The following is a 19,306-nucleotide window of genomic DNA, read 5'->3' on the forward strand; positions in this document are numbered from 1 at the left end:
CACTGCTAATTGAACTCAGAAAATGGCTTTTTGGTGGTGCAGACTCTGCCAGGCAGCCAGGGCTCATTTTCCATAGTCAAAAGCAGAAGCTGGCAGGTAAAGGAGCAGCTGCCAGCATGGGCATGGTGTGCCCTTACTCGTGGTGTAAGGCTGTGCCCAGCACAACAAGCCAGAGGCATTGTGTCTGTGTCACAGAGAAGCAGAGCTTGAGGAAGGTATAAACTGTTCTTTGTGTGTCCCCCATCCTTCTCCTGGTGTTTTGCCTCTGGAGAGGTCTCTACCATTGTGAAACAGAACTGTATGTTCTTGGCTTGTGGAGCACAGAGAGGGGGCTTGATGGGTGGTGATTTCAGTACCTCCCCAGTGGAAGTGGGGGGAGAGTTGTTCCTGAGCCCTGGTTTATGGAATCTGCCAAGCTTGCCAACAGCTCCAGAGCCTCTTTTTTGGACCTGGAGCTCATCACTCAGAGGTGATGGAAGAGGACTCAGTTTCCCCAGGTCACTGTAGACTGAGAATGGGCTCTGTGTGTAGTCAGGAGCTTTCAAACCCAAATAGGGTTTGGGCAAGGTATTTCCATCAGGAAAAGATGTGCTGATAGAATTGCCATTTCATGTCCTTGATGAAACCTCCCCTGCAACCCTGATGAGGTTCTGGTCAAATGTTCCCAGGAAGACGAAATGGGAGAGAAGCAGAGGCAGAGGTTTGGACACCAAGAAAAGTGGGAAAGGCAGTTTCAGAAGAGGAAGGATGAATGCCTGGATGTAGCTGTGGTACACTTGAGTGAGGCAGAAGTGGAGGCCACAAGAATGATCTGAGGCTGGAGCACCTCTGCTGTGAGGCCAGGTTGAGAGAGTTGGGGTGGTGCAGCCTGGAGAGGAGAGAGCTCCAGGGAGACCTTCTGGTGGCCTTTTGGTGCTGACAGGGACTGGTCAGAAAGCTGTGGACAGGCTTTTGAGCAGGGCCTGTTGTGACAGGACACAGGGTGATGTATTAAAAGGCCCTGTCCCACCCAGCCCAGTCTGGGATTCTCTGGCTCAGGAAGGGGAGCCTTTGGAGCTGGGCAGACACCAGTGGCATTGTGAGAAGAGTTGACAATTACTGGTGCATAAACCTTGACTATGAACTGGAGTCCTGGGCACAAGGAGCCAGGAGATCTGTTCCACTCCCATGGCCTTAGAAGCACTTTGGCTAAAGGGCAGCTGCAGACCTTGCCAGTGTAGAGCTTGTCTGGCTGATTCTTCATCTCTGCCAGCCCTGCAGCTCCTTTTTGCAGAGGATGGGCTTTGTCTCCTGTGCCTTGCTGATCGTTACACACACCAGTGCTAAATAACTGTATCCATTTTTCATAAGCCTATTACAGGCTTCCACGTCCTGTGTAACAGTGATTACAGTTCTAAATATCTCTGCAGCCCATTGCATCTAGATTGAAAAAGCATTAAGAGGCTGCAGCCCTGAGCAGCTCAGGTACCCGCGGTGGTCAGCGTCTGTGCCCAGACAGAAATCCCTGGGCAGCGAGAGGCAGAGAGCTTGGGGGCTTGGGCTGTGGTCTGAGCTGTTTCTTGTTTGCCATGAGCTGTTCTGTGCCCTGATAGGTGGGGTGTGAACGATTGTGTGTAGGTTCTGGTGTTTTACTAAAGGAGGAGATACTTTGCAATTTCCACACTAAATGGGCACAGTAGGGACCAATTTCCTGCACTTCAGACCTGCTGATTTAGCCAATACAGTAAGTTAAGTGGCAGCTTTACATTTCTAGAAGGATCACAGGTAGTATAAAAACAGAGCCTCTCTGGGGCCACGTTACTGTGGCAGGTCTGAGGGCAGCTGGCAGCAGCATGGGGAATACAACTTCCAAGAGCAGCGGCCGGAGCAGCGCCCTCCCGGCTCAGCCCGAGCTGGCTTTCTGTGGCTCCTTCTCGCGGCGGTGGAACGAGAATGTGTTCCTGGACAACGAGCTCCTGACGTCCAAGATCCTGTCTGTGCTCCGGCCGCACTCGGAGCGGGGTCTGCGAGCAGGGGACCTGCAGTGTCCCCCTCATTTTCTCAGCACCAATTCCATCTTTGCCTCTCTGGCAGCTTCCCTGAAGGAGCAGCCCCGCAGCCTCCTCCTGGGGGCGGATGGCACCGCAGCGCTGCCGCGGCACCTCGGCATGACCATCGCCCAGCGAGGACCTTCCCAGGCTTCGCTAAGCGCTGCTGGGGCTGTCAGTAAACTTGGGTAAGTAAACTGCTCCTCTGTGATCCGTGCTCCTCTGCCCCCACCCCGCTCTGAAACCGGCACAGCTGCAGGACTAAGGCAAGAACTTGTGTTGGCTGTCAGGCTCGGAAGAGCTTTGCTGAGCTTTTTGATGCTGAGATTCATTTCCCTCAACATGAAGCTTGGTTTAGTTGTTGTTAGACCACATCTGTAGTCCCTCTGTTCCGTGTTGTGAAAGAGCCCTACCAAAGAGGGCACTGCTGGAGTGTCTCTGTCCAGGTGATGGTTTTCAGGGGTGTTTGTGCTCAGACTGGTTGCAGTGCAGCCATCTCCTCTGAGCTCAGCTGTTCTGGGTTGTGCTCATTCTGGCTGGCACAGGACACAGCAGTGGCTTCAGTTGCAGGGTGGCTTGCTTAAAACAGGGGACAATTCAAAGCTGTCCACTGGTGTAAGTGGCTGTTTACTTCTGCCGTGGCACAGCTCTGCTCCCCTCTGAGTGAAAGTGCCCTTTGTACTCTGAGCTGGCTGTGCCTTGTCACCAGCTGATGTCTCTGCCAGTGTCATGCCAGAAGCTGCTCACCCTGCTCTGATCAAACCTGTCATGTGTCAGGAATGGAGCTGCTAAAGTAATTTGACTGTTGAAAGCTGGAGTGCCACAGAGGCTTTTCTCTCTCTCTTGTAAGTTAACTGCACTGTAGGGTAGCAGAGATGCTTCTTGGACAGGTCTGACTGGGGTGGGGTTTGTCAAGCAACGTGAAAATAAACATTGTTTTGGTCCCTTGGTCTAATTTCTTTGGCCATTCAGACTAATTTCAGGAGACATGGATGAAGGGGATTCAGGCTTTATAAAATTTAAGCAGCCTTCAGATGATGTTGTCTCACTTGCACCTTCAACAGCAGACTCCATCTTTCTGGAAGGTATGGAATTTCTGTGCTTTTCAGGATCCTTAGGCAGCTGCTTACTCAGTCTGACAGCGGCACTGAGATGTTTTTGCTCTTGCTGTTAGTGGGGGATGAGGTGGGGAATGATGGAAAAGTAACTGAGTGTGCTTCTGGTCTAGATGCATATTCTGTGTCCCTCCGGAGCGAAATAGAAACAGACGCTCATGAGTTTGAGGCAGAGTCCTGGAGTGTGGCAGTGGAGCAGTCCTATGTGAAAAGGCAAAGGAAAGATGTGATCAAAAGGCAGGATGTCATCTATGGTAAGAGCAGTTGGGATTCCTTCTGGGTTTGAAACTTCTCCTGGAAGAATAGAATGGAGTGAAGACTCCAGCCTCTGGCTCAGTCTGCCTAAGTCTCCTGCTAATGGCTGGAAGCAGCCCAGTCTGCAGTGTGCCTGCAAGCTGCACAGCCTGGCTGCAAACTGGGGAACAGCTCAGCTGCACCTGGGAGATGTGCTTGAATGAGCCCCTGCTCGTTCACTGCTGGCTGGGGAGGTTAACAAGGCACATCTGGGAGCTTCCTGTCAGCGATGCAGAGATGGTGGTGAACAAGGTGGTGTAAAGGGTGGTGGCTTTTGGAGCTGCTCTTTGATAGCTCACAGGACATAAATGATTTCTGATGTTTCTATCTCCCCTTGCCCAGAACTAATGCAGACTGAGATGCACCACGTTAGGACACTGAAAATAATGCTGAAGGTGTACTCCAAAGCCATGAGAGAGGAGCTGCAGTTCCCACAGGCAGTCATCAACAAGCTCTTCCCTTGTGTGGATGAGCTGCTGGAGATGCATGGCCAGTTCCTGCTCCAGCTAAAGGAGCGGCGGAAGGAGTCCTTGGAAGAAGGCAGTGATCGGAATTACATCATCCAGAACATTGGAGACCTCCTGGTAAAGCAGGTGTGGATCCAAACCTGGCAGTGCTGCTGGCACCCAGAGATCTCTGACGGGCTGAGAGCTGTCAGGCTGGCTGAGCCCTGGCTTTGAGCTCCTCTGGCCCGGGCAGGGGAAGCACTTGGGCTTGGGGCACGGTGTGGGATGTGCCGCTGCAGGTGGCTTGGTTCAGGTGCTCTGCTCCTGAGAGTAAAATCACACACTGCTGGTGTTCACCCCAAGCACACCAGAGGCAGGTGGTTCACTTCTTTAATGCTGAGCTGCCTGCTTCTGACCTTCTGAAAATGCAGTAAAGGTCCTTTGAACTCCAGACAGCCTCAGCACCCTTTCTGCTGTGCAGTGGAAGCAACCATTTCCTTTCTGGTGACCACTTCTACACTCCTCAGCCTTTTCAAGTGCTTCTAAGAAGACAGCTGTCATGTTTGGTTTGGTCTGGTAGTGCTGCAGGCTCTCAGGTGTCACTCTGGTGAAGGCTCTCATCTCTGGTGCAGAAGGAATTGCAGTATTGGAACAGTGTCTCAGAACTCAGTTCCTGTAGAACCAAGCCTGGGTCTGGCAGGGAGGGTGGCTTTCCCTTGATGATTCTCTTGTTTCCAATTAGTTTTCAGGTGAAAATGGGGAGAGAATGAAAGAGAAATACACTGTGTTCTGCTGTGGACACAACGAAGCTCTCAGTCACTACAAAGAGCTGCTCCAAAGCAATAAGAAGTTCCAAAACTTAATAAAGGTAAACAAGAACCAGAAGCCTCCCACTCTGGGACCATAACTGGGAGGATAAAGCACTCTTGGCCTGCTGTAGGCTTTGGTTTGCGCTTGGAGATCTCTGCAGGTTGAAGGAGCAGGGTGTGGGGCACATTCTCACTGCATGGTGGTTAGCTTCTTGTGGTGTAGATCTTCAGAGCAGCTGGGACACAAAGGTATCCTTAGCAGGGGGTAAGTGGGAGGCAGGCTCTTGAGAGTGCAGAGGAGGAGGACAGAGTCTGTTCTCTTTTTGGCTGTGGCACTGCCCTGCTGTGTGGCCATCTCTGAAAGCTGCCTTGGTAGGAAATGAAGTCAGTGCTAAGTGCTGCTGCTGACAAATCAGGTGGATTTTGCCACCTTGCCAAACCCAGAAGCCTGGCTCCAAGGATGGTTTACTGATCTGCTGTCCAGCCTAATGTGGAGCTGATAGGAAAGGCTGAGGAGGCAGTGGGAGGCTGTAACCTGAGTCTGGGCTGGCATGGCACAGCCCTGAGCCTTCTGGTTTCCAGCCCTCAGTAAGTGATACTGTGTGACCCTTCCAGCACAGCTCTGCCCTTGCAGCTCCTCTCAGCAAGGTGTCTGTGCAGCCTCTGTGCTCTCCAGGAGCTAAACCTGACTTTCAAAATGTACAGCCTCAGTGTTTGGAAGGAAAGCTCTGGCACCGTCCCCTGCTGTCAGGGTTTGCTGTCCCTGCAGAGAGAGTTGGATGCTTTGCAGTCTCCCCTTTCTAAACAGGGGCCTGCCCCTCCTGTGGGGCAGCCCACTGGGGAGCATGCAGGGCTGACAGAAGCTATTCATCAGGAGCTCCCCTGGCTGGTAGGTAGTGAGATCTGGTTTTAAAAATACACTTTTCCATGTGTTTAAGGACTGGTCCTGTTCCAAAAGGCAATCAGCAAACAGTTTAGACTTGGAGCTTCCTCTGCTTGGCTCTAGATTTGCTCAGCTGCTGCAGTTATGGGCAGTTGAAAAGAACTCCTGAAGGATTTTCCAGCAGTAAAAGCAATTCTTGTGCTGTCACCAAGAGGTTTCCTTCAGTAGAGGACTGCAGCGAGTTGTGTGTTGCTGTGCTCCACAGCATGGCAACGTTTTGGGGCAGAAAAGGTGTGATGGGGGGTGGAGGGGTCAGCAGAGCAAGCTGTGCCCTGGCTGTGATGAGTCCCTGCTGTCTTCTAGAAAATTGGCAACTGCTCCATCGTGAGGAGGTTGGGGGTGCAGGAGTGCATCCTCCTGGTGACCCAGCGCATCACCAAGTACCCGGTGCTGCTGGAGAGGATCATCCAGAACACAGAAGGTGGGTTGGGAGTCCTGTCCTGGAAGCTCACAGCTGACTGCTGATCCTTTTTCTCCCATGTTTTCCATGTTGTTCCCTCAGGCAAGGAGGGGCAGGCTGGTGCTGCCCTGTGCCTGCTTGCTCACCTCCTGGATAGCTGAAGATGCTGCTCTGGATAGTGGCTGGACTTGATCTTCATAGAATCACAGAATGTTTTGGGCTGGAAAAGCCAACAGCTGACCCAGCACCAACCCTGTCCCCAGGCGCCACCCCCCCACCCCCGGGCAGCTTCTGTCTTAAACAATTCCATAGTTCCAGATGCAGATCCAGATCAGCCTCATGTCAGCAGAGGGGCAGGAGCAGAGTTCAGTTTCAGGTCTGCAGCCACAAAACCCCAGGAGCTCAGCAGAGGCTGATAGCTGCAGGGTGACCACAAGCCCTCGGCAGGGCTTGGTGTGGAACTTCATCCCAAATTGCGTCTGGGTGGCTCACAGCTGGCACCCCAGAGAGGGGGAGGTGACTGCTGCTCTTCTCTCCTAGCTGGCAGCAGGGATTGTGAGGAGCTGGGCCAGGCCCTGGGCCTGATCAGGGACACCATCAGCCATGTGGATGCCATGGTGAACGAGTGTGAGAAGGGGCAGCGGCTGCGCGAGATCATGCACAGGATGGAGCTGAAGTCCTCTGGCAAGTGCAAGAACGGCCTCCTGTTCCGCAAGGACGACATGGGGCAGAGGAGGCTGCTGCTGGATGGGATGCTCTACTGGAAGGCTGCCTCGGGAAGGCTCAAAGGTGAAGGGGCAGCAGGGGAAGGGCGCAGCCAGGGAGGCAGACAGCTCTGCTCTCTCATCCACTGGGTTCTGTAGCTACTTAGTCCTGATCGATTGGGGATAAAATAAGCTGCAGTAACCTGGTGTTCATGGGAGGTTGGAGGAAATAGCACTTGTTCTATTCCTGGCTTGTCCAATAAGCCTCTCTATAGTGCTGCATGATAAGTTCCTTATGCTGTGTGCTTGTTATCTGGCTGAGCTGCTTTCCAATTCAAGAGGGAGGTCTTTAGGTAGATGACAAAGCCTTGAGTCACCCTGCCTCAGGCTCCTCTGGAAAGCATTATCTTGTTCACACTTTGAACGATTGTGTGACACCTTCCCTCTGCATCTCTCCTCAGCCAGAAAATCAAACAGTTCCCATCAGTGAATGTTTTAACAGCTTCATTGCCCAGCAGCTTAGGGAGAAGCTTCAATGGCACATTAGAGGCAGTCCTTCCAGAAGGATCTTTGTTCCCTCCCGAGGGCTGGAGTCAGGGTGCAGGATGCCTCTGTTTGTACCGTGCTGGTTGTGCATCTCTGCAGCCTGTCAGTGGCCAGCCCAAGAGGAAGGCAGTAGCAAACCCAGTGCTGCAGATGCTGGTGTGCTGTCCCTTGACCCACAGGAGGTTTAAGCCAAGGGATTTGGTTTTTTTTCAGTCTGGACTAATCCTTCTGCTTTTGTCTCTGTCTAGATATTCTGGCAGTCCTGTTAACTGATGTGCTGCTGCTCTTGCAAGAAAAGGACCAGAAATACACATTTGCATCAGTGGTGGGTATTGTTCATCCATTCACCTGGAGTGTTTGTGACAGTGACATCCAGCTGGAGATGTTAGATTCTTGTTAGGGTAGGTTCAGGATGAGTATCAAGTTACTAAACCAGGCAGCTAGCTTAGACTCGCTTTTCCTGACGCAGTTCAGGCTCTTGTTGAATCCCTCCCAGTGTGAAATGGAGCTCCCTTCCATCAGCCAGCTCTGGCTCCCACACCTCCTGTGGTTTTCTGCTGTCCCAAATGTGCTCTGAGGGTCACTTCTCCTTTTCTGCTGTGACTTTCCCTTGCACTGAACTTTCTGAGGCTGCTCATTATACAAGGCCTTGATGTGCTGGAGCAGTGCTTTGGAAGCACTCGGCAAGCATGATCTGTTCCCTCTGTTAATGGGAAGGCTGCCATGTCCCAAAATTCAGGTGGGGATGTGGTAACCTGGGTCACAGTAGCCTAAGACTGAGTGAGGGCAGAGAACTTTCCTGAAGCAAGTGCAGTGAGCAGCACGTGCAGGCCATCTCCACAGGTATCCTCAGAGCAGTTCTCTGTGGACACTTTGTCCTCATTTAGCCCAGTTGTGGCTGTAAGAAAACCACTACCAGAGAGGCTCTCTTGTGCAGTTGTTTTCCTGGGTGTATTATTTTCCAGACATTAACATCAGAGCTGCATTCTAATGGCAAAAGCTGTGGCTGCTTTTCAAATTGCCCTTCTAATGCAGAGGGTGGGGCTGCTTCCTCTTGAACAGCATGAGGTGGCCCTGAGCAGCAGCTCCTTTAACCCCACTGATTCTGCCTGAAGCACATCTGAGTTGTGAGCACAGGAGCAAGTGCACAGAGAGCCTCAGCTGTGCCTGCCCTCAGCTGTGCCTTCCAGTGACCTCTGTGCAGGGCTTAAGTTGCAGCGCAGCGCCTCAGAGCAACTGGCAGAAGTTGGTGCTGCTGAGCTCTGCTCCACAGTTCAGTTTTCTGAGCATCACTCTGGATTAGGCTGTTACAGAGGGCAGTTTTCTCCTGGGGAGGATCTTTCCAGGCTCCATACACTGAAGCTGTGCTGTGTGAAGCATAGACGGAGTTTCAGTAGCTGACATCCCTGCTCTCCTTGCACGGACTGGCAGCCAGTGCAGCTAATCCTTTGTTATGCAGTGCACTGCCACCTGCTTGCATTGCTCACAAGGCCTGACTGACCTCCCTAGCACCTCTGGGTTGTGTTTTCATTCCTCTTGTAGCTAACTTGCCAGCTTGGAGCTCTAACACTTCCTTCTGTTCTCTTCTTTCACTTCACTTCTGAAGGGCTTTGCTTTCTTGCTCACATTTTGGTTTTGCCTCTTCATGAGCACAGTGCTGGAGCCTGGAGTTCTGGGACCCAGGGGGAATCCTCAGGCGTTGAGATTTCTACATCCTTTAGCCAGGAGCTCTTGGGTTTGAAACGTCCATTCTTGTTTTGACCTGTGGTTCAGGAGTGACAAAGGACAGTGTCAGCAGTGCCATGAGAAGGGGGTGTGGCAGTGAAGTTACCATGTGGGGGTGTTATGGCCCCTGGTAACCCTGGGAGCAGGAAAGTGGGGGAGTGAGGAATCACAAACTCTGAGAGCCATCTGGTGTAGCTCAATGAAGGACATTCTGTTTTTCAGGACTCTAAGCCTCCAGTTATCTCATTGCAAAAGCTGATTGTAAGAGAGGTAGCTAATGAGGAAAAGGCCATGTTCTTAATCAGTGCTTCCTTAAAAGGACCAGAAATGTATGAAATTCATACCAGCTCCAAAGAGGAGAGGAACTCCTGGATGGCATACATCCGCCGAGCGGTGGAGAGGTGAGTGGGGAGGAGGCCTTGGGCTTTTGCTCCTCAGTCTGCCCCTTGCAGGCCTCACAGATGTGAACTTAGTGCAAAAAACATTTGACTGCTTCAGCTTTCCTCAGAAGCCTGAAGTGTGCAGTTCTGTGTTCACTGGGAAGGAGCCCCTCTTAAAGATGTAATAAAACCAGGCAAAGACTTTATTCTGTGTTGGGTTCAAATCGGATGACGGTCACTGGTGTCAAGTGCAGCAGAGCTTTGAACCAGGGAGAAGGTGGACATAGAAGATAAACCACACCCAAAGGCTTCAGGATGTCTCCTGAGATGGTTTTAATTTTTCTGGTCTGCCTCTTCCTTTTCCCAGCTGTCCTGATGAAGAGGGAGGAGTGTTCACAGAGCCTGAGGCAGAGAGGAGGCTGGCTGAAGCACGAGCTGCTAAGTTAAAAGAATTTCAAGGTAATGACTCTGATACTCCACAGGCTGCTCCTCAGCATCATTCTGATTTTTGACTCCTTTATCACCTGAGGTGTCTGAGTTTCTCCTTCCTCAGCCTTTGAAGGTAGTTCAAGATTGTACAGAAGTAGAGTGAAAGGAGTCTAATAAGCTTTGCATGCCCCACGAGCTTCCCCTTTCGTTACCTCTGCATCTGATGCTCTGAGCACAAAGTCAACAGCTGAGTTCCAAGCTGTGTGTGGTGCCCTGGCACTGAGCAGGGAGGAGAACTCAGCTTGTTCCTTCCTGCAGAGCGTTTGACCTTGAAAGATGAGCTGATTCTGCAGAGCCTGACTGAGAAACAGCAGATTTACCTAGAAATGTCTGAAATGAATGGGTTTGAAGAGCAGTCCCAAGGATCTCGAGCGAGGCTGCTCCTGCGGGGGGACATCTCAGAGCAGCAGGGAGAGGCCATCCTGAGGTCTGCAGTGACAGAAGGTAACTGCGGCTCGGGCACGGGGCTGGGGCAAGAGCCTGGGAATCATCCTGTGACAGCATCATGCTTGGATGTCACACTGCTCAGCCTCCCTCCCAGAACCAGTCTGCGAGGCAGGGAAAGGCCATCTGTGGTCTTTTCATGGAGAGCCTTCTCCACAGCTTGTGGCATCTCAGGATGTGTCTGTTCAGCTGTCACCCTGAGCTGTGCCCTGTCTGGGTGCTCTGCGTGAAAATGGTCTGCCCAGAGAAACAAAATGACACAAACATCAGCTCTGCTTTGGGGAGGAAAGAACCAGCCAAAAGCAAATGCCCAAGGCTTGATAGCTGACTGCAGTCAAGGAAGAGCCCATCTCCATGTGAGCTTGTCTGAAGTGCTAGGCAGGAAGGGAAATGTATCTGGGCTGAGCGAAATCTCTGCAGCTGCCCAGGCTGTAATGGACAGGATGTGGAAATCTTTTCACCTTGTTAGCATGAGGTTCTTGTCTGGCTGCACAGATGTGGCTGATTGTGACAGGTTCTCCTCTTCCCTAGCTGAAAACCTCCAGAACCTCATCTTCACTCACTTCGGCAGTGGATCCTCTCAGCCTGAGGATGGCTCTGGGTCAGGACTCCCCAGGAGAGCAGAGACCTTTGGAGGATATGACAGCAGCCCCTCAGTCTCACACAAAAGTAAGAAAGGGCTCATTCAGCACTCTCCTGAGATCTTGGCTCCTTGCTGTGTTGCTCTGTGCAGAGAATGAGCTAAGAACAATGAGCCAAGTGAGGCCCTGCTGTCAGGAACCTTCACTAGGCTCTAAGAGGAGGATCTTTCTATGGTATCAGCACCTTGCACCTTTTGCTTCTGATTCCAACCCTAGAGAGCAGAGTAGGGCTCTGGGTGCTGAGGCCATGGCCCATTCTCTGTGAACAGCACAATTTGACACAGAGTTGTGATTTTGTTGAGGGGGGGGAAAAGAAGCTTCAGCTGAAAAGCTGAGCTGCTGCTTTTATGAAAGCTTTCTTCTGCTCTCTTGTGGTCTGCACAGTCACTCTGTCAGCCCAGGGTAACACAAACCACAGATCAGGTATCAGTTAATGACAGCAGTGGCAGTGCAAGATCCTGTCCAGCTCCAGTGTTTGCTCCCCTGGTTCTTAATCTCTGGAATGCTTCCTGCTGTCATGCTATAGGTGCTTTAGGCAGTGTGAGCTCCATCTCCTCCTGCCTCCTTCCACACTGACAATGCTGCTGCTGTGAACAGGACCCTACTGCCAGGGGTAGTCCCTGCTGTGCCCTTGCCATGCTGGCAGCCACAGACAAATCGTCCCCATGCCCACACTGTGGCTGCATAGCCTCATCTGAGCTGCCTGCCCTTGAGTATCTTACCTCACTCTCCTCTAGCTTTTACACTTTCCTGAGCAGTGCTACTCATCTCTGTTGTCTTCTCTTCCACTTGCAACCAGTGTGGTTGCAACCACAGCTGCAGATTGGTTCAGACTTCAGTCACATCTTTTGTTCTGCTTGCTGTGTTGCACAGTGAATTTCCACAGGCCCTGTGCTGCTGTGAGCTACTCGTCCTCCATTCTCCTTTCAGGTGGTAGCTTTAGGAAGAGCACTGGTGGTGAGCAGAGACAGTGGGACTGGAGGGGCCCTGCAGCAAGTTCAGATGTGCAGTTCCATGACCTCCCTTCTGATGCAGAAGAAGGATCTCAAACCGTACGTTGGGCTCCTGCATGCTTTAAATGCCTCTCCTTGTGCTCCTCTGGGGCAGAGTCACAGAGTCAGGAACTGTGGCAGCTGGTGGGGCTGAGCTGTGGCAGCTGGTGGGGCTGAGCTGTGGCAGCTGGTGGAGCTGGGCTGTAGCAGGCCTCTGTCTGCCCAGTTACCAGGCTCTGGAGAGATTCCAATCCCACCTGAACAGGATCCTGAGCAGCCTGCTCTGGGTGGCCTTCCTTTAGCAGGGGTTTGGACTGGATGACCCCCCAGAGGTCTTTTCCAGCCCCCATCATGCTGGGATTCTGGGGTGTTTTGAGGGGTCAGCACCTGAGAGGTGTTTGGAGTTGTTCTTCCCTTGCTGTGCTTTAATCGCTGCGCCTGTGGCTGCCTGGCCTCTGACTTGAGAGGCCTTGCCACAGGCCCTGCAGTGCGTGGCAGCAGTCCCCACTGCAGCAGTGAGCACTCATGGGATTAGCCCACCAGGTTCTGGCAGCACTACTAATGCTCAGCAAGTTCCTCTTCTCTTCTTTACAGGGTGAAGTGACAGGGCTGGATGACAGCAGTGGTTCTCAGCCCTCCGTGGAGTCTCAGGTAGGTTCCTCCTGCTTCTAGGAGATTTGATGGCAAATGACCACTGTGGCCAAACAGGCCAGGGAGGTTCTGCTTCCCTTCTGCTCTGCCCCACCGAGGCCATGTCTGGAGCACTGGGGCCAGTTCTTGCCTCCCCAGCATGGCTGTGTTGGTGTCACTGTGCCAGAGTGCTCTAAAGGAAAGCAAACAAGGTGCAGCACACCTGGAGAGCTCTGTTCTGCTGTCTGATGTCTTCTTTCCTCCCTCCTCTCCTCCAGCTTGTCCACAGGATACAAACACTGTTGCAGCTGCTCTTCAAGCTTCAGGTAATCCACTCTTTGCCATCCAAGAGGGTTGTTAGGCATTGAATGTCATAACATTGTGAAGAGGAGCTAACTTGGCAATGCCTCCTGCATCTGAAGTGAAGGTGTTTAGGGGAAATAGCTCCTAAAGCTGAGTCTGACACCTGAGAGTGGAGGAAACAAGCCCTGTGCCTGGGACTGTGGAGCAAGGGTTAGATCTGTTGTCTGAAGTAATCCTTTCCCTTTTGTGCTCACTTCAGTGCAATTCTGCTGCTGCCTGGAGCTCTGCTCTCTGTCCTCACTGCCTTCTGAGCTGCTGCTCTGCACATGTGGAGGTGTGAGCTGTTTGCTGTCACATGGCAGTCAGCAAAGCTTTGTCTGCCTGAGTTCAGAGCAATCATTCTGGGTGCCAGAAACGTTCCCTGTGACACAGCTGAGTGTGGCTTCTTTGGCCACGGCCCACAGGGAATGGCTAAGCAGAGTCCTGCCTCAGGCCAGGCACAGTGCCAGTGTCATGTGTCCTCCTTTGGGGTTTTCTGGATGAAATGGACCTTTTCCATTTACAAGTTCTGAGGCAATATTAACTCCTGAATCCAGCTGGCAGTCGTTGTCCAGGGATGCGTGTAGGGTGTCCAGGGAGGATGGGTTCACAGTGTGCTGGCCAGCCTGGGTCTGGATCTGCTCCTGGGGACAGCTCTGCTCTGGCCAGGCAGCTGCTGCTATCTGCGGAGCTGCTCTCTGCGGTGCAGCTGTGCCCTTGCTGACCCCTCTGCCCCTGCAGGCGGTGATCTCGCAGCAGGACAGCTTCATCGAGCTGCAGAGAGCCTCCATGCTGGACCGGGAGAGGCAGTTCCGGCTGCAGTCGACGAGGGGCAACCTGCTGCTGGAGCAGGAGAAGCAGCGGAACTTCGAGAAGCAGCGGGAGGAGCTGATGACCCTGCAGAAGCTGCAGGGGCAGCTGAAGCTGGAGCAGCAGCGCCTGGAGCGGGAGCGCAGCCGGCAGCAGAGGGAGTTCCAAAGCACCGAGGCTCGGCTGCAGGAGCGTGAGGAGGAGACTCGGCAGCTGCGGGAGAAGGTGACTCAGGAGAGGGAGGAGCTGGAGCGGCAGCGGGAGGCCTACCAGCACGACCTGGAGAGGCTGCGGGAGGCGCAGCGAGCCGTGGAGAAGGAGAGGGAGCGGCTGGACCAGCTCAGGAAGCTGAGGAAGCAGAACACAGTGTCAGGCACCTTCTCCCCAGACCTGGGGCAGGTGAGCAGCTCTGTGTCGGGTAAGCTGCTTGTCCCTGAAGGAAGGTCACCCTCTGGGCAGCACCAAGCTATGCCCACGTTTTACTGGCTCCCTTGAACCATCCTCTGACCAGCTGATGATGGAGCTGTCAGTGGGAGCTGAGCAGTGTCCTTGGGAGTCCACCCAGACCCAGTAGTGAGGAGATTTCTGCAGGGGGCTGCCTGAGGGCTTTCTCCATACAGGAGCTGCCCTTCTGCAGGCAGGTGATGTGCAGTACTGTGCTGCACTGACTTCAAACACAGGTCTTGGCTTTCCAGATGTGGCTCTTGGGTCTGGGCTCATTTCTCACTGCCCTAAGGTGCTGCTCCCTGCCCACCCTGCCATCACCTCCTGCTTTTGTGTTCCTCTGCTAGCTGCAGCTACAAGCAGTCTGGAGCTGCTGAGGTGCTCTTCAGTGTCCCAGGGTTAGGTCTGGTGTCACGTTAGAAGTGCCCAAGAGCCACAGCCTGTTTGGCAGAGTACTCTGGGGCTCATCCCACCTATTCTGTGTGTCCCTAGGAAGTGCTTTGTGTTCTCGGGGCCGAGGGGGACAGTGCCCATCTGACTCGGTGCCTTTTTCCTCACGCAGACCCAGGTGCTGAGTCACTCTGTCAGCTTCAACGGGGAGGGCACAGACCCATCCCTGCCCACCCTGAAAGGCTCTGTCAGGGTGAGTGTGTCCGGGCTGGAGCTCCTGGAGCGGCCAGAGCTGGCTCGCAGGGACAGTGCCAGCCTGGAGAGCCGCCCGCCCCTGGCACTGAAGAACGAGGTGCCCATTCACCTCCTGAGTGCCACCAACCAGATACAGAAGCCAGCTGCGGTCCAGCAGCAGATCCCCACTAAGCTGGCAACCTTCACAAAAGGAAGCAAAGAGAAAGGTGGGAAGAGCAAAGCATCTCACAGGACAGACAGCTCAGGTGAGTGTTTTGAGGGCATTTCTGGTCTCTGCCAGCCTCACAGGAGGCAGAACTGCTGCTGAAACCTCCATCTGCCCCTGTGGAACCCAGAGATTTATGCACTACAAGGACAGAAACACAGAATGATAGAAGCGTGGAGTGGTTTAGGCTGGAGAAGATCTTTGAGATCATAGAGTCCAACCCTTAGCCAAACACTATCAAGTCTGCTGCTAACCCATGGTCCTCAGCACCACATCTCCATAGCTTTTAAATCTCTCCAGAGATGATGATTCAACCACTGCCCTGGGCAGCCTGTTCCAGGCCTTGACAACCCTTTCAGGGTAGAGTTTTTTTCCTAATGGCCAACCTAAACCTCCCCTGGTGCATCTTGAGGCTGTTTCTTCTCATCCTGGCACTTCTTCCTTGGGAAGCTGAAGTGGAGCTGAAAGAGCTCGTTTTGTCACAAATAGGAGCAAGTAAAAATAGAGTCCCTGTCAGGCTGTAATTGCTGCTAACTGCTGGGTACCACAGGAGTGATCTCTGCCACTGACAGACACCCTAACCAATGTTTTTCTTCACCACTTAAAATAGCCTCCCTGCCAGCTTAGGAGCAGGACCTGGCATCGTAAGCTGCAGAGTGATCTTTGTAGCTTTGTGCAGGGTTCAGACTTGGCAGCCTTGCCCATTGCCAACTTGATGCTGCCTGGGCTGAGCAGCTGAAGGCAAAGCTTCAGTAGCCTGCACAGCAGCAGCAGCCCTCTGTGGTGGAGCAGCTTCCCTGGCCATGCAGAGGTGCCAGGGGTTGGAAGTCCTGCAGCACTCACATGTGTAATCCTCTCTGCAGCTTCTGCTGACCAGAAGCAGCTGCTCCCGCCCCGGCTGGCAGGACGTGAGGAGGCTGTGCTGAGGGGCAGGAGATCTGCAAGCCCTGTCCTCCCGAGCAGCCAGGTCTCTGCATTCCAGCCAGGTATGTGGTGGGCAGCCTGTGTGCCCATGCAAATGTCTGCTGTGCCCGTGGAGGTGCCTTGGGCTCTCTGCAGTGCCATCAGTCTGTCTTCTCCCATCCTTCTCCTGCAGAACCACATGGCCCTGCAGATGCCCAGCCAGAAGCACCTTCTGCTGCCCCAGCAGCCCTGCTCAAGCCCAGTAACCTTCCTGTTCAGCCCCTGCCACCCTCTCAGCCCAGTCTGTTAAACGTGCAGGATGATGCCAGCAAAGAAGATGTGATTTTCTTCTAACCATTCCCATCTCCAGAGGAAGCTTTCACCACACTTTCAAGAGCTCAGGCCCTGGTGTCTGAGGCCACAGAGACCTGATGGATGTCTTTTCATTTCTGCCCTGTTACTGCTAGGAAGGACCAAACCAGGATCACTCTTCTGCTTCGCTGGCTTCTCTGCCAGAGGCTCAGAATGAGGGCACAGCAGTGACCATTTGCTGGTTGGTTCTCTAGACATGGCAGTGTGTTGGCACATGGCAGGGGGGTCTGAATTCAGAGCATGTTTCCAGGCTGCCCTTCGCTGTGGCATTGTCTGGGGGAATGGGCACTCTGTGGGCACCATTTGTGAATTGTTAATGGTTGGCATTGAACCACCCAGAGTTTCATGTCAGAAGTTGTAGTGGTAGGCCCCAGAATTGCTGCAGATGCTCAGACCTGTCTCAGGCACCTGCTTGAGGCTGAGAAGGGTTGGACATGGGAGGACACAGTGGGAACGAGGAGCTGTACCCAACATACTTCTGGAGCCTCTCCTCGGAGGCCTGGGAGCTCTGCAAGCTGTGGGAGCAGTGCAGCACTCAGGAACTGGTTCAGGAAGGATTTAGAGACTTGGATTCTGTTCTTTGCTGCAGATGTGTAAGAGGCTTTTGACTGCAGTCGTTTATTGTCCTGTTTCATCCTTTGTTTGGCTGTGAACTTGCTGGGGCTTTGCTTCTCAGAAGCAGAAGATATTGAAGCTGCTGCTCCTGCAGAGACTCCTCTGCAGCCCTGTTAGGAATGAAGGAAATAAGAACTCTTGGGTTTGGCCTCAGCTAGGCCTAGGTTGGGTTAGCTGCTGACAGCTAACAGCTTTTATACCTGTGTGAAGTGGGTCAGGTCTGCACCCCAGCGTGCTGAGGGCTCTGATGTGTCTCTTCCCTCTGTACTCTTTGCACACTCCTGCTGCTGTGCTGGGTGCCATCACTGCCCCAGTTCCACACAGCACCCCAGCGCTGGTGTGCCCGGTGATGAGTGTGGCTGGGCAGATCCTGTGCACAGGAGAGGTTGTGCAGAGACTGTCCCTGCAGGATTCAAGAAGTCAATGCCTCAGAGCCGGGGCTGATGCACTGCAGGAGTGACACAGGGGTCCGTGGCTGCGTTTGCAGACAGTAGGATGGGAGGCAGTGACCTTGGGGTTGTGATCTGATGGTTAGAGCAGAGCTCTGCCCTCGCCTCGTTGTTGCATTCCTGCCAGGTTGGGGTGCAGGGGAGCCCCTCAGGTCAGGGTCCTGATGGAGCCAGTGTGTGAAAGCCAGAGCTCTGCAGGGCTGGTGGGACTCTGCTGAGGCCAGGCTCTGGCTGTCTCTGACACCCCTGTGGCTCCTCTGGTGAAGATTCAGGGAGCAGCAGCAGTGCTCTGTGTTCTCTCCTTCCTGCTGCAGCCTGGGTCACCCCTAGTGCAAGCTCCATGCCTTAAATCAGCAGTTTTTAAGAGCTGTAGCCTGAAGTGAGGTTGCAGCAGTGCAACAAAGCACCGCAGCCAGAGGGATGTCTCTGGGTGTTTGGGAAGCAATTCTGGGAAATATTTAGTTAATTTTGTGCTGCTGCTGGAGTCTGGGAGTGCTCTGTGCGCTCGAGGGCTTATTGGGCTCCTTCCTTCTGCTGTGCAGTGAATGAGCTCAGATCAGTGGCATCTGGAGAGGAAAAGTCAGCAGTGAGGGCTCCTTTCCTATAGTGCTTCAACTCGACCAGAACTGTTTCATCCCCACCCTCAGCAGTGCTTCAGATGATTTGTGGCTGTTAGCAGATGGACCCAGGACCATGACAGGCTGTTGGTTCAACATCCCAAAAGCTCCCTGGAACATGAATCTTCAATCTGTAACTGAGAAATCGCCTCCAGAGTCGTTGTCTGCCCTCACTCCACATGTCCAGCTGCAACCAGCTGTGGCAGGAGTTTTCACCCCCAGCAGAGGCTGCAGCTCCTTTCACGTGGGTCAGACCTGCTGGGGTGCCAGGCTGGGGGTTCCTGTGGCTTCCATGCCAGTGGGGAGGAGGTTCTGGAGCTGGCTAACGCTGCCACCCCTCATTGCTGGTGTGGAGTTTGCCTCACCAGAGTGTGGAGCAGTCCTCGGCGGAAGGCTGAGGGAAGCAAGTGAAGGGCAATGAGCTGACCCTGCTGCCAACAGAACCTGAGCTGTCAGTGGATCACTCCAGGTGAGTGAAGTGGTTTGGGCCTCTCTAGGCAAACCAAGCTGCAAAGTACTGCTGTGCCCTGGGCTGGGAACCTGCTGCTGATTCCCAGCCCTGGCCTTTCCCTTCCACTTCTGCTCTGGGTAGAAGCTCCCTTTTCAGCGATACCTGAGGATTGGTTCAAAATTCTCTGCCTCCAGGTGCCTTTGGGCTCCTTTCTGAGCCAGGGCATGAAGGACATCACAGCCCAGGCTCTGAAGTGCTGCCTGCTTAGCTTGGTGTCAGCCCTGCGCTGCCGTTGTCTTTGTCCTGCGCTCTTGTGGTGTCGCCCTGCAGCGGCTGCTGCTTTGGCTCTGAGTTCCTGTCCCAGCCAGCGTCCAGGAGGCTTCCTCTGCCCTTCCCATCTGGAATGCTGCCCTTGGTGTTTCAGACTGAGGATGCCTCCACCTTGGCTAGCAGCAGGCACAGCTGCCCTGCCCTGCTGTCGGTGCTTTCCTGGCTTCCAGCTGTGCTGTCCGCGTTGTCGTCCCTCAAGCCGAGCTCGCCGGTCCCTGCCCAGGGGGGCAGGAGAGTTGGCATCCCTGTGGCACTCCTGCAGAGTCAGGGGTGATGCTCAGCGATCTGTGGGCACTTTTGTCTTTCTAATAGTCAGGTGATCCTGCGTGCATGGAACGTGGTGTTTGTCTTTTGCATTTACAGTGGAAGCTGAAGCTCACTAGAAAGGGTTACAAAATGTTTCTGTTTCACTTCAGCTCTGCAGAATTGGAGCCGAGGCTCCCCCGGTGCTGCTCAGTGGAGTCCCTGTGTGTTGTGCCCCTGCAAGGGAATTTGGAGCATTTTGTTGTCTTCCCCAGCACTTCTCCTCTTTACAAGA

At 53.5% G+C, this 19,306-nt stretch overlaps 1 protein-coding gene across 5 annotated transcripts in view; it reads left to right on the forward strand.

Moving 5' to 3' along the window:
• The window catches only part of ARHGEF18 (Rho/Rac guanine nucleotide exchange factor 18), a 39,620-nt gene extending 22,217 nt beyond the window's left edge, over positions 1–17,403 (forward strand). For all 5 annotated transcript variants that reach the window (XM_054175348.1, XM_054175345.1, XM_054175346.1 and 2 more), the window contains 19 exons: positions 2,074–2,215; positions 3,000–3,112; positions 3,256–3,396; positions 3,779–4,029; positions 4,625–4,750; positions 5,938–6,055; positions 6,575–6,823; positions 7,533–7,609; positions 9,232–9,410; positions 9,757–9,848; positions 10,137–10,322; positions 10,854–10,991; positions 11,894–12,015; positions 12,550–12,606; positions 12,864–12,911; positions 13,669–14,136; positions 14,744–15,071; positions 15,895–16,017; positions 16,128–17,403. In XM_054175348.1, the coding sequence (XP_054031323.1) occupies positions 2,074–2,215; positions 3,000–3,112; positions 3,256–3,396; positions 3,779–4,029; positions 4,625–4,750; positions 5,938–6,055; positions 6,575–6,823; positions 7,533–7,609; positions 9,232–9,410; positions 9,757–9,848; positions 10,137–10,322; positions 10,854–10,991; positions 11,894–12,015; positions 12,550–12,606; positions 12,864–12,911; positions 13,669–14,136; positions 14,744–15,071; positions 15,895–16,017; positions 16,128–16,288 (3,119 nt within the window). In that variant the 3' untranslated portion in view covers positions 16,289–17,403. The remainder of the gene's footprint in view (positions 1–2,073; positions 2,216–2,999; positions 3,113–3,255; positions 3,397–3,778; positions 4,030–4,624; positions 4,751–5,937; positions 6,056–6,574; positions 6,824–7,532; positions 7,610–9,231; positions 9,411–9,756; positions 9,849–10,136; positions 10,323–10,853; positions 10,992–11,893; positions 12,016–12,549; positions 12,607–12,863; positions 12,912–13,668; positions 14,137–14,743; positions 15,072–15,894; positions 16,018–16,127) is intronic.
• Positions 17,404–19,306: the final 1,903 nt, after the last annotated feature.

Source organism: Dryobates pubescens, chromosome 31 (genome assembly GCF_014839835.1).
Source record: "Dryobates pubescens isolate bDryPub1 chromosome 31, bDryPub1.pri, whole genome shotgun sequence".
In the NCBI taxonomy this organism is placed as follows: domain Eukaryota; kingdom Metazoa; phylum Chordata; class Aves; order Piciformes; family Picidae; genus Dryobates; species Dryobates pubescens.